Source organism: Asterias amurensis, chromosome 20, assembly GCF_032118995.1.
Source record: "Asterias amurensis chromosome 20, ASM3211899v1".
Taxonomy (NCBI): Eukaryota; Metazoa; Echinodermata; class Asteroidea; order Forcipulatida; family Asteriidae; genus Asterias; species Asterias amurensis.
In genome coordinates, this window is record NC_092667.1 from 11,470,472 (window position 1) to 11,485,518 (window position 15,047).

A 15,047-nucleotide genomic window follows, 5' to 3' on the forward strand; every position below is an offset into this window, starting at 1 on the left:
CCTCGAGCTGTCTTTTCTACAGAAGTTTTCATGGTAAGTGGGCAACCAGTCATGCCAGTGTGTCCCGTCGACCTGGTCCCTCCTATGGGCTAGAAACCAGGCTTTTTCTTACCCATGTGTTCATACCTTTTGCTTTGCTGAGATGTAGAGCAAAAAGAGCCATCGAACAGATTTATTACACATCTTGCATCTCTTTGGAACTCCTTGCCTGGTGGTGAATGTTTTCCTCAATTCTACAATCTAGACTGTTTAAAGAGGAATACAAATATCTACCTTTAGCTCCCTGAATAATTTTCATCTTCAAAATTTCCTTCCTATAGCCACGTGACCAACATGACCCAGTGCCTTGTTTGGGGCAAACTTGGAATACAAAAAATATTTTAAAGAAAACATGTGGGGATTTAAATATAACCTCAGCCATTGATCATGAGAAACCTCATTTCCTGGCCTTATCCTTCACAGTCACGAAAGTCAATACAGTGTAGGTTTTTCATCTCCCCCATATCTTAATAATAATTCCTTGTTGTCACTTTTCTTCCCTCAATCTTTTCTTTCCTCCCCCCCCCCCCCCCCAGTTTGAACCATCTGATTTCCATCCATCATATCTCATTAGAAGCGAGTTATTGTTTAAATCACAATTTCCAGCATCATCGTTCTTTTCATTTCCCCTCATCGTCGTATTCCTCCCCGCCTCCTCTCCTCCTCCCTCACCTCATTAAAATCCTGCATAGAGATTCATCTTACTCCTCCTCCTCCTCCCCACCATTTCTCATCCCCTCATCTTCATGTTCCAGTTTTCCCCTTCTGTACTACAAACAACAAATAAGATGCATTGAGCTACTGCAGGTTTATAAAAGTACACGGTTTGCCTAGAGTCTTTTTTTTTTGAGGAGGCTGGACTACTGTCTTAAAGGGATTGTATACTTTTGGTAATTGGAAAACACTATTTGTGTCAACCTTACATTTATGTAGTGATAGAGATACCATAAAACTAACCTGTGAAAATTTCATTTCAAAAAGTGGTAGCATTTTTGAGACACAGTGTATCGTGTGCCAAAATCTGGAGCAGTTAAATGTCCGCGCAGGAAGAATAATCTGCAATAGGGATACACTATTTACTTCTGAGATTCGACTTTGTGGGGATAAAAAGTGACACTTTTTTCCCCATAACCTCAGTACTTTGAAGTGAAAAGTTTGTGCTGGCCAAAGCTGCTATGTACATCTTGCCAAGTTTTTTTTACTGCCATTAATTTTCAGAGTGGTTTTTAAACCTACAGTACATACATGATGTAAAGCCCGGTTCATACTTCATGCGAATGCGAAGGTGAATTTGACGTCACAACCCTCCTTTCGCAGCGATATTCGCAAGTGAGTAGAGCAGAGTTCAACTGCTGCGAATTATTCGTTGCGAGTTTGTGATGTCAACATTCGCTTCGCATTCGCATTCCAGGAAGTATGAACTGGGCTTAAGGCACTGGACATGCTGGACACATTTGGTAATGGTGAAAGGCCCAGTGGCCCGAGGTAATAATGTGAAGCGCTTTGGGACGCCCTTCGAGTGTGAAAAGCGCTATATAAAAACTGACTATTATTGTTATTATTATTATTATTATTTGTCAAAGAAGGATTCTCACTTGGTGTATCCCTACAAATATATGCATAAAATAACAACTCTGTGAAAATTTGGACTTATTGGTCATCAAAGTTGTACGAGAATAATGTTAGAAAAAAAACACCCTTGTTCCACAAATTTGTGTGCTTTGAGGTGGCTAATAAAAGGCTTTACAGCTTTTAGTCTTTAATTAATTGAGTGTGAAAATACCTTTTTCTCAAAAACTATGCTACTTCAGAGCATGGAGGAAGAGGCCATTTCTCACAATTTTTTAATCAACAGCTCTCCATTGCGCGATACCAATTAAGGTTTTATGCTTAGAAATTATTTTGAGTAATTACCAATAGTGTCCAGTGCCTTTAAGGAGGAGAGCAAGACGTCTTAGCAAGGAGACACTCCTGCTGACTCTCTCCTCATCACCTTGGAGACCTCTTAACTTGTATTGACATGTAATGCCATCAGGCATGAGATGATGGGATGGAGATTTAAACAAAAAAATACGGAATGGCCTACATTTTACAGACAAGATTTTAAAGGGGAATGAATATTCATTATAATGTATGTTAGGATTTGAAACTTTTTATGGTGGGACTACATGTACTTTGTAGTAAATAAGGTGAGGGTTGCGGTAGCACCGTGTGTAAATCTCTTTTGAGTAGTGTTGGTTCTGAAAAGAACCGGTGGTTGACAAACTCAACGTTTCGATCAGTATGCTCTGATCGTCTTCATATTCATCTCGTTATAAACCTGTTTGTGATCTGTATTGTGAACCAAATGAAACAAACCAGAAAAAATAAAGTAAAATAAAATTTTTAATTTCAAAAGTCCTCATTTATTCTGTCGCATTGAAAGAAAAATTTTCTATATAAAAGGAAACTAGAAATGACAACCTTTTTCCTTTACATACATCATGTACAGTACAGTACATGATGTAGTAGTTTGATGCACTGACCTCTGACATTCACCATGGTCAGGGCCTAATAGGCCTTTCTGCACAACTGCCGCGTGCACCAAGCATACGCGCACGCATGTCGGACTTTATTTGTCGGACCTTCGTTGCGTGTTGATTGGTCAATATGCAATGGGGCGGAGCTTAATGGATCGATCTATTTAACTTGAATCTGTTTATTGGAGCATTCTGCACTTGAGATCACCATTCTTTATTACAGGACAACCGCCGAATTAATGCGTTAGTAAGCGGAGAATGCCTTGTACAAGTAATAACATGGACTGAGCACAAACACAAGCAAAAATTCTCTGCTTACATGTATCTGTATTATATAAATTACGCTTGATGTAAGCGCGGAATTCCCTGCCTCCTTAACATGCTTAAAAGTTGATTCTTAACTTAGAGAAGCAGAGCCGTGAAATCTGGCCCTTCTGATTTGTACTAACTATTGAGGATAATTTTGATTTGTGTTGTGTATGTTGTTGAGGACAAATTATTTTGTATTTGTCTAGTGTATGTTGGGTCGCCAGGTTTTGTTACATGTATTTCCGGAATTGTCAGCAATAAGTTTGAAGGATCCGTTAATTTTCCACACACATTTTAACTTGTTGAATTCTTTTGTTTATTGCTATGACTGTGTGTTTTCAATGACAAGACAAGTCGTTATAAGTTCTTGGTACACTGTAAATGCACATGGGATGTACACAAGTACGTAATAAAGTCAGTGGAATGTTCATGCACCATACGTATAGAAACTCATTACAAGTCTAAAGATTCCGTAATTAATCGCTGAGATTTATTCAGCGCCATTCCGATACTCCTCCTCGCATGCCCACAATGTCGTTTATTGATCCCGCCCGTTTCTTTTTTATTTTGACATTTTGCCCTGAGTGATAAACGGTGTCCAGTCTAAATCACTGCATGTCATTAAGACTCGATTAGCAGGAAGGACCTCAGCGTGTTTACCATACTTACAGTCTATAGCCTCTAAAAAAGGCGTCACATCTTAAACCCTTTGGGGACGCAAGGGCTTGAGGTTTTTTTTTTAACTGCGGACATCCTTGGACGCCTCCGATACTGATTTAGGAGTTGTCCCTCACTATCGAGATGGATCGAGGATCCGAAACTTGTATCATCTGAAGACACTCTTGTGGACATTGAGGTCTCGTCATCTTTCTTGTCACTTGTCGATCGTGCCCCTGTTTTTTTCTTCGTTAAAAAGCATTGATGGGGAAACCGTTGTCTGTGGAACCATGCCCGGGTAAGACGCAGAGAGAAATCTAGGCTCTATGTATCACTATCAACCTGTTGATGGTGATGGATCATACATTTTGAGTGACGCTAATTGATTGAATTCTATTTTTTCCAGAAATGACAGGAGTGTGTGTAGTCGTTGCCAAGTACGACCACAAGAATCTCTTCCCTTTTTTTCTTCTTTATAAATGCACATGTCACTTGTATAATATCATAATTGTAACCACTATAATACACGTATCTGGCAATATTTGCATCTATAAAGTAAATGGATTACATGTACATATTGCGTTGGAATGCTGCAGCCTGCAGATGTGTATGTTCCTACATGTACGTTTATGTGTACCGCCTATTTTGCTACTTCTGTGGCATTCGTACACGTACTGGTACTCTAACCGCTGTGGTGTCCGTGTTTGTCAGATGCAATGTATGCTGAGGGCAGTTGTTAAATTGAGATCAATTTGTTTTTACTATTTAATAATGCTCAAAAATGCAGCATTTAATCATAAGAGACATTTGCTTGCATGGTACACATCCATGTACATGTATATATGTAGTGTGTCTTACTTGGTTTACCTGCGGAGAACATCTTCCTGGACTCCGAGGGGTTGCCTATTATTACAATGTACTTATGGTCCAAGAAAATTGCAACCTACATGTATCAACATTTTCACTGCCAATTTTTTGATCAACCGGTTGCCTGTTTGTTTTTTTTACTTGCAGGGCCTCCGCCTGTTTTAGATGAGACCGGACAGTTGCAAGCTCTCGACGAAGCTACAGCACAGCACAAGGCAATGGCAGACCGGAGACAGCTTATCACCGAAATGAGTAAGCTCACAATACAGACCCAAACAAGATTTTAATTTTTATTTGTACCCACACACCGATGTGTGTTAGCACTGTATACTCGGTACTTTCCCGAGTCCTGTGAAAATAAATCACAGGCATGTTACTCGGGTGGGATTCGAACCCACGACCTTTGCAATTCTAGAGCAGTGTCTTCCCAACTAGACTATCGAGGTTGCCCGGTAGCTAGAGGCAGTTCGAATCCTATGTTTTGGCAGTGGGTACCGCAACGATATAAACAAGATAACGATATAAACAAGATTGTTTTATAAAGCTGAAGAAAAACGGAGCTGTGCAGAACATACTGAATGAGTTGAGCTAAACCGGTGGCACAATGCACAATGTGCAGCCACAGGGATGTGGTTTTTAAAATGTTTATTAAGACCCCCCTACTGTATGTTAAATCACTACATACATTGACATACATTGAGAAATAATGTTTGCTCATTAAGGTGCAATTTATAACAGACATAAAATCAAAGAGAGATTGGCTGTTGCCAGGTTAAGCCAATTTTGTGACACCATTTTGTGGGAGTTTTGCCCAGTTGCCTTGTTGAGAAGACCATTGAAACAAAAAACAAACAAACCACCTTGGAAGTCCTTCTTGCAGGCCTGATTCTTCTCAGAGGCAACGGAGGGAGCAGCCTTGATGCCCAGCTGGTCATTGCCTTGGTGCCCCTTAAAGTCATTGGACACTTTCAGAACAGAAAAAAAAAAAAGTTCACAGGTTTACAAATAATTTACAGGGTTTACAGAAGGTAATGGTGAAAGACTTTTCTTGAAATCGTATTCCATGAAATGCTGTACTTTTTGAGAAAACATAAAAACAATATCAATTCTCGATATCGAGAATTACGGATTTATTTTAAACCGAGGCGCCCTTCACCCGGTTATGCCTTGTCCTCATGAAAACAAAGTATCGTGTTTGCTCTTGACACTAGCCATTTCAGAGACGGCGCAGTTCGTACTAAACATTGTATGTGACTGAACAATGAGTGGAGGTCTACTTACAAAAACAAAAAAAAGCAACAGCAACTTCTTTTTTTTTATAGCTGCCTTCTCAGAGGCATCATTGAGTAGGATCACTTTCAAAATCAACAAGCTTCAATTTCATAAATTTATGAATATGATGATTCCATCGAAGAATAGCACAAAGCTGAGTTCTTAGCAGTTGTTCCATCTTGACAGGACAGTATGCGTTCAATCAACTCTTAGATCTAACCCTCAAGTATTGTACGGAATGCTGCTGCCTCCAGACTGGCCACAAAGCAAGCCCAGGGTTTAAACGGCAAAATATGAAAGTTGAGACCCGGCTGTATCAGACTTTGTAGTTATAAAGTCTCCATCGTTACCAGGAGCAGGTTCTGATATCTGATTTCAATCGGCTCGGATCTAGCTATTCATTCATCCGTATATAGCCAATTATAGGGCATTGCGGTTGGCTAAATATTGAGCTGGAATTTCCCACAAATGGCAGCAATCAAAATGAGATATTGGCGGAGGTGCCGGATTACAGTTGCTGAGGGTACTGGTAATTTGGGTTGAAATTTATGAGATTTGGAAAGTTGGATCGGAATGAAAAATTCCGCAGATAACATTAAAGGGATAGTACCTTAAACTGTACGTACAAACAATCATTATGAAAAAAAGAACACAATCTCATAATGAGAAGTTAGTTGTTATTGAATCTGAGGAGAAAAAAAAAAGAGTAATCACCAGTCATGGTTCTTGTGCTTTCACCAGCTCAAAATAAATAAATTTGTTTATAAATTTTGAAAATAGGACAATAGGAAAAGTGTGTACACGTTTTGGACTTGGAAAATGGCATTCTGGTTTTTAAAATATTCATGTATGTAATCCAGCTTCAGGTTACAACAAAGTGATTCAATCCAAAAACGAAGTGGTTTGAAATTACAAAATGATGGACGGCCACAGTTGTCAATTAAAAAAACTGGTACTCCATTTTCATTGAACATCTGGTACTCGATTTTTTGCCTTGTTATGACAAATAATTCAGGCTGTTCAAATCTCAAAACATGTTGTCAGAAAGACTTTTCCTCCGGATATTACGCCGGTTAAAATCTTATTTCATTATAACGGCGTCTCAAAATTGTGTGTCCTACATGTATTTTGTTTACACTAGGACATCTGCAGGAAAATGTCAGGATACATGTACTTTGCCTGATGTATCAACTTTTTTCATTATCAACCAAGAATATTTCTTCTTTCTCCTCTTGCAGGGAGTCAGAATTTTGACGTTATTCGCTTCGCCACGTATCGAGCCAGCTGCAAGCTGAGATTCATTCAGAGAAGATGCAATCGTAAGTACATGTCAACTGCAGTCACTCACGACTCAAAGTTATATGAAATCTTGTTTAAAGGAATGTTACAGAATTGCTAAGAAACAAAAATCGTGAAGATCACAGATTTACATAAAACTTACACGTTCTAATGATGATGATGATAGTAGAAAACATCCCTTGAAATATTTCTGTCTGAAATGTCATACTTGATGAGAAATAAATAATCTAAGTTCGCGTTTGGAGTTTATCGCTCAGTGAGCGTTTTATGCGTTTTTTGTTTTGGCATCAAAATGTGTAATCGGTTTTTCACTATTCTCTCCTGACCTTTACTGATCTCAAACTTCTACAGGTTTTTCAGTTTATGTATATGGATTACATGCAGTGCTTACACTGCCAGCAACTTTTTTGGTAGCAAAACCAATTCTGTAATGTTCCTTTAATCAATTGCAATGAGCCTTCGTACTGCAGGAACATGGGTGAAAAAGATCAACTGTGCCTTGCAATGATGTCATGAATTCATACTGTATTTGGTTTGCGGTAACGCCATGTGTGTGTCTACTTGCCAGATAGAGTTTGTTCTTTAGAGAACTGTCTTGCTATACATGTGTAATCTAAACTGCTCACAAAAAGTTAGGAAACTTTTTTAAATCAAAAATGTGTAATCGTTTTTTTCACTATTCTCTCCTGACCCTGATCGATCTCAAACTTCTACAGGTTTGCCAGTTTATGTACATGTATAAGGTGGATTACATGCAGTGCTTACACTGCCAGCCACTTTTTGGGTAGCAAAACCAATTCTGTAATGTTCCTTTAATCAATTGCAATGAGCCTTCGTACTGCAGGAACATGGGTGAAAAAGATCAAGTGTGCCTTGCAATGATGTCATGAATTCATACTGTACATGTATTTGGTTTGCGGTAACGCCATGTGTGTGTCTACTTGCCATATAGAGTTTGTTCTGTAGAGAACTGTCTTGCTATACATGTGTAATCTAAACTGCTCACAAAAAGTTAGGAAACTTTTTTAAATCAATTATATCTTTATTACTTATAAATTTCTTTGTATATGTTATTATCAATGCAAAGCTGAAGAGTTCCTCTTTCAAATGATACCATATTTGCAATGATTACATGTTGCTGAATTTGGTTACATGAATGACAATGAGGCAAAGTCACAAATCAAATTTGCCAAAATTACTGTTAACTGTGCTAAACAGTCAGCTGGGAATGATCAATAGTCAAACCTGTCAAGCTTCAGAACCATGGATGGTTTACACACAGATTTGCACCAGTGAGCACATTACACACAATTAGCCCCCATTTCTTGGGAAAACACCTTGTTTGGGTATTTACAGAAATTCTTGTCTCAATAAAGTGGATTAAGATCAGTAAGTTGTCTTGCTTGTTTGAATTACAGTGTCAACTTGTTTGTTCATACAGTAACACAAAATTGCTAATTTTGGCACATTTGATTTGTGACTTTGCATCATTGTTATTCATGTAGACAAACGAAGCAACATGTCATCATTGCAAACTTGGTATCATTTTAAAGAAGAACACGTTAGCTTTGCATTGATACATGTAGTAATACATATACAATGAGAGTAATAAATAATAAAGATATGTACTTGATTAAAAAAAAGTTTCCTAACTTTGTGTGAGCAGTTTACTACTGCGTAGTAGATTTTTCGAGAGACTTCTCAGCTCAGAAAAGAACCATAAGCTAAAGTAGTAGTCCCAGCTGATTTTCTACCTTCTGCCCCCTAGTAAAGTGTAGTTGATAAGCAGGACAGTTCTTTTCCAAACTGAGAAGTCTCCCGAAAAATTCGAAAAAATCTACTCCGCTGTAGTAGAATATAATATAGCAAGACAGTTCTCTAAAGAACAAAATCTATCTGGGATGTAGTCATACATTGTACACACCTGGTGTTACCGCAAACCAAATACATTGGTACCTCACCATGGCCCAATTTCATGGCTCTGCTTACCGTAAGCACAGAATCAGCGCTTACGGAAGCAGGGAATTCTGTGCTTGTGGCAAGCGTATTCCACGGGTTAGCGGCGAATTTAGGCTTCTGCGCGTGCGCACTTCACGTTACTAGGCATTCTACGCTTACAAGGCTAGCGCAGAAACTCGGCGCTTGCACGTAAGCGGGGAATCGCCATCGTAAGCGCTGAATTCGGCGGTAAGCAGAGCCATGAAATTGGGCCCATGTAATGCCTCAAATACCATAATGTTATGTAGAACTTGACATCTGCACACAACTTTCCAATATACTTGTTTTATTTATTTATTTTCTATACTTGGGAAAATATGGTTAAATGTTTTTCCTTCTCTGCATGCGTTTGACACATTATGTTAAGTTTCATCTGGTCATGTTCAAACACAGTGACCCCCTGCTTGGCGAAGTACGGACTTTGAGTGGTGCCCAGCGGGCGTCTCGTGGGCAGTCACGGTGTGTCTTAAAACGATGGTTCACTTTATAAGTAGATGCTTGAATCGTGCTTCAGTGATTTAGGGGTATTGCGCCTTGATGGTCATGTTCCAACACAGTGACCCCCTGCTTGGCGAAGTACGGACTTTGAGAGGTGCCCAGCGGGCCTCTCGCGGGCAGTCACGTTGTGTCTTAAAACGACGGTTTCTGTGATTTTGGGGGTACTGCGCCTTGATGAACTTATTTTAGCGCCTAATGCGCAGGAAGATTTGTCTTACCAGCCTGTAGCAAACATTGTATAATGTACTCATACAGACTATACAGTTTATGCGCACAGTAAAAAAAAAAATTATTGACTTATTCACGACCATTTCATTAACGATGTTCAATCCACTTGGATGCTACCATATATTGATTGTGCGATAAGGGACTTATGTCTTTTCTTATACCTGCACACGGTGATATAATTAATTAACTTGTGTAGAATCAATGGGGGAGATGGCTTAGTGCTGTCCATCCAACGACAGTCCCCTGGGTGGTAGTGTTTATTGTATAAGGACATGCTCAGTTTGTAATCGGATGGTATCCACTTTCAGCTGACACTGGATACATGTACTGTATGGAGTAGACATAAAATGCTGTTTTTAAAGAGGGGCCACGCTGAGGTCAAATTCAGTTGTTTTTGTTTGTGACGTTTTGAAACTGGAAAAGAAATAATACAAGTTACCAATCTTGTATTTGATTGCATATGTGTAGAATGCCAATTTTCATTTTGTACCCTTCTATAGTGTACAACATGTTCATCAATTATAAAATAATGATGATAACTATGGCTTCTTATACTGCGCTCACATCCGTCACTCAGTGGCGTTCAACGCGCTTCAAAAATCAGTATTTTCCTGCAAGGATTTAGGAGCTTCGTTTTTGAAGTACATGTACATGAGACCTATTACTTTACATGGCACCATGTAGGCTATAATGGTTTATAAGGTTTACAAAATATGCAGCTAATCAAACCATGAACACCGGGGCGAACTCCTTCTCTTTTCGATTTTAATAGTGCACTGGGTTCTTTTTCATGCATTACATAACACATGGGACCAACAGCATTACGTCCCATCCGAAGGTCGCAGCAACAATGGTTAAGTTTCTAGCTTAAGTGTCACGACCGGGACTCGAACCCACACTCTGTTGTTCAGAAACACAAGAGCTTTTGGCTGGTGCTCTTATCTGCTCAGCCATGAAGAGTTAAGGCTCTGACACGCCTGAGTTTAAATTCATTCTTTTTGTGACACACAGTAGTCTTTTAAAACTGGGAACAAAATACTAATTTCAAACCATGCGTTCGTTTGAGTTACATTTGATACCCTTCCAGTGTAAGTCAAATTTGTCTACATTTTGTATGATCACTTGATCGCATCACATTTAAAGAATCCGAAGGAACTACAAACCTGTCATTGTTCATGTTGTATCCCGAAAATACTGCACTTGCAACTAGTCTACTGTATAGGCGATGTAACCTATGTTTACGTTAAAACCGCCCTCTGTTGACAAAACACTGTATACGTCATGTTTCGCCGGGCAAAAAGACCCGTAGTCATGGTAAGATTGCATACACTTTCTAGCTGGCTGCCAAAACACAAAGTTTTTGCCCGGCGGTATGCGCGAATCATGTTATGGTTTTCGAGTGACGTCAGAGGTCACATCGTCTATACATCATGTACATCTATTAATCATCCAGTCCTAAAAGCTTACACGTTTCCGCATCCATCAGATAAACTCAGCAAATATTTGAGTAACGAATTAATCCTCAAGTCTGACACATTTGGCACACTGATCTTCTGATCATGCATCACTGTTTCTACAAAAGCAATTTCAACTTTATTGCATGTGTTAGCAAAACAAAATTGTTTTTGGTTGACTCTGATAAATTGAGTTGCATTTTCGTTACACTGAAATCTTTTTTTAAACCGAAACGAGGATTCGAACTGCCTCTAGCTACCGGGCAATCTCGGTAGGCTAGTTGGTAAGACACTGCTCTAGAATTGCAAGGGTCGTGTGTTCGAATCCCACCCGAGTAACATGCCTGCGATATTTTTTCACAGAACCTGGGAAAGTACTGAGTATACATTACTAACACACATCGGTGTACGGGTACAAAAAATAAAAAATAATATCTTGATTCTTGTTCAAATGTTGACTTTGAGTCTGATAAAATCCCTTTCAATTCTGAGAAATAACATAATGAAGTACAATACCCATAATGAGAGCAATCTTCTCTTACATTTTGCGGTGTTTGTTCAAATAATAAATAGTAAACTTCAATGCATGATTGATTTTTCAACTGGTCTGGTTTTCTTAAAGACACTGGACACTATTGGTAATTGTCAAAGACCGATTCTTCTCTCTTGGTGTAGCTCAACATGCATAAAATAACAAACCTGTGAAAATTTGAGCTCAATTGGTTGTCGAAGTTGCGAGATAACTATGAAAGAAAAAACAACCTTGTCACACAAAGTTGTGTGCTTTCAGATGCTTGATTTTGAGACCTCAAAATCTAATTCAGAGGTCTCGAAATCAAATTTGTGGAAAATTACTTCTTTCTCGAAAAACAACGTCTCTTGAGAGGGAGCCGTTTCTTACAATGTTTTTTCCTATGGTAGTGCAGATGCCTTACCCACTAGACCACTGAGCTACAGTAGTTCGATGGCTACAAATAGAGGCAGTTTGAATGATATTGCAGCGTGTACCGCTGGAATCTTTAGGGGAAAAAAAGAAGAAAAAAAACATTTATTCAATTGTACAAAAAGGTGTACACTTCAACAAGTTCAATCAAGGAGGCACAAATGCCTTTTTTTTTCAGGTTCATGGAACAAAATTGTACAAACAGGAACAATAGGAAATGAATTCATAGGAAATGAATTTGGTTCACTCTTCATTATAAATATTTAAAAAATGAACAAAACAATCTGGACAGATCTGCTGTTTGCTTGTTGTTTTTCTGTTACATTGTACTTTGTTTTTAGAGACACACACATGAGACAGAGTCTGCCTTTTTTAAACAAATGGTTTTCATTAAATATTGTGCTCTGCTGCTCTGGATTTGCTTGACATTGTCTGCCTTGATGCATCATCATGATCAAGGTATCGGTTCACTGTTGTTTTTAGAACAAATACGCAGTTAGTATTAGAAAAGACAAATTAATGTAATTTGTTTCTTTTATACATCTGTCAAGTGTAGTATATTTTCCCCGTATTAGTCTAAACTTGTACACTTCACAACATTGACAAAAGCATGGCCATCGTCAGGATTTAAGGAGACAGAAAATGAATGCGCATCAATCGAAAAAATAAACTGTAGATTTATAGCATTTATCGTGACAATCTCTCGTAGCTTTTCCCTGATTTCCATCTGGAATTGAATCACAACACAAAATGACAATACTGAGTACATGTAAGAAACATTTGAAAGTCAAATAGGTAGGGATAAATCTCCCCATTAAGGCTGTATTTGAAATGATCAGTACAGAGCTTCGCCGCATTTTCAATCCCTGGACACTCTTGGTCAGCGGTGTTTTAAAGGAACACGTTGCCTTGGATCGGACCAGTTGGTCAAAACAAAAGCGTTTGTAACTGTTTTTTATAAAATGCATATGGTTGGAAAGATGTTTTAAAAGTAGAATACAATGATCCACACAAGTTTGCCTCGAAATTGCGTGGTTTTCCCTCTACTGTGCAAACTAACATGGTCGGCCATTTATGGGAGTCAAAATTTTGACCCCCATAAATGGCCGACGTGTTAGTCGACGAGGTAAAAGGAAAACCACGCAATTTCGAGGCATGTTTGTGTGGATCATTGTATTCTCCTTTTACAACATCTTTCTACCCATATGCATTTTATAAAAAAACGGTTACAAACGCTTTTCAAAGACCAACTCGACCGATCCAAGGCAACGTGTTCCTTTAAAGCCATTATACACTTTCGGTACAAGGTTTTTTTTTTTAAGTTCACAGATTTACAAAGAATTTACAGGGTTTACAGAAGGTAATGGTGAAAGACTTCTCTTGAAATATTCCATGAAATGCTTTACTTTTTGAGAAAACATTAAAACAATATCAATTCTCGATAGCGAGAATTACGGATTTATTTTAAACACATGTCATGACATGGCGAAACGCGCGGAAACAAGAGTGGGGTTTCCCGTTATTTTCTCCCGACTCCGATGACCGATTGAGCCTAAATTTTCACAGGTTTGTTATTTTATATATTTGGTTGTGATACACGAAGTGTGGGACTTGGACAGTACTCTTACCGAAAGTGTATAATGGCTTTAAAGGCAGTGGACACTATTGGTAATTACTCAAAATAATTACTAGCAGAAAACCTTACTTTGTAACGAGTAATGGAGAGAGATTGATAGTATAAAACATTGTGAGAAACAGCTCCCTCTGAAGTGGGGTAGTTTTTGAGAAAGAAGTAATTTTTCACGAATTTGATTTCGAGAATTCAGATTTAAGATTTTGAGGTCTCAAAATCAAGCATCTGAAAGCACATAACTTTGTGTGACAAGGATGTTTTTTCTTTCATTATTATCGGCGACTAATTCACCTCAAATTTTCACAGTTTTGTTATTTTATGCATATGTTGAGATACATGTACACCAAGTGAGAAGACTGGTCTTTGACATTAACTAATAGTGTCCAGTGTCTTTAAGGCTGTATTTCAATGATCAGTGCATAGCTTCGGCGTATTCCCAATCCGTTGACACTCTTGGTCAACCCACAGTGTTTTAAGGTTCACGTCATGAAGTCTGTAGTCGACCAATACCTCTTTATTCATGATGCCCAATGCTCATGGCGAGAGGATGCCAGTTGCATGATAAATAGGGTGGAAACCATCATTATACACTAGGAATGGCAGTACTGGCCAGTCCATACAGTGTATATAATCCATTATGAGATGGATGGTCGAAGGGAAGGTTGCAGCCTTTTGTTTGTACAATTCTTGTAGCAATTAAGTGCTTTTAAGAACTAGGTCGCTCTTTTGATAAAAACAAAAAATGACCGTTTATTTTCATTGGACAAATAGAACAGTTGTTCACAGTTGTTATCTATAAAAAACTATAATATTATACATGTTCATACATTGTACAATATGTTTGGCATATTGTAAATGTATGAAATTTGTTCAGTGTACATTGTAACATTGGAGCAGTCGTTTCCAAAAGACATATTCAAAGACGCCCGTCACTTTAAAGCCATTGGACACTTTCGGAACAGGAAAAAAAAAAATGTTCACAGATTTACAAATAACATACAGGGTTTACAGATGGTAATGGTGAAAGACTTCTCTTGAAGTATTATTCCATGAAATGCTTTACTTTTTGAGAAAACATTAAAACAATATCAATTCTCGATATCGAGAATTACGGATATATTTTAAACACATGTCATGACACGGCGAAACGTGCGGAAGCAAGGATGGGTTTTCCCGTTTTTTTCCCGCGACTCCGATGACCGATTGAGCCTAAATTTTCACAGGTTTGTTATTTTAAGTTGTGATACACGAAGTGTGGGCCTTTGAACAATACTGTTTACCGAAAGTGTCCAATGGCTTTAAAGCACATACATTACAGTATAAGCCTTTTT

The 15,047-nt window shown here is 38.4% G+C and overlaps 1 protein-coding gene across 5 annotated transcripts in view; it reads left to right on the top strand.

Moving 5' to 3' along the window:
• The window catches only part of LOC139952743 (dystrobrevin beta-like), a 92,204-nt gene that overhangs the window by 22,036 nt on the left and 55,121 nt on the right, over positions 1-15,047 (top strand). For all 5 annotated transcript variants that reach the window (XM_071951965.1, XM_071951966.1, XM_071951963.1 and 2 more), the window contains exons 2-3: positions 4,539-4,643; positions 6,902-6,982. In XM_071951965.1, the coding sequence (XP_071808066.1) occupies positions 4,539-4,643; positions 6,902-6,982 (186 nt within the window). The remainder of the gene's footprint in view (positions 1-4,538; positions 4,644-6,901; positions 6,983-15,047) is intronic.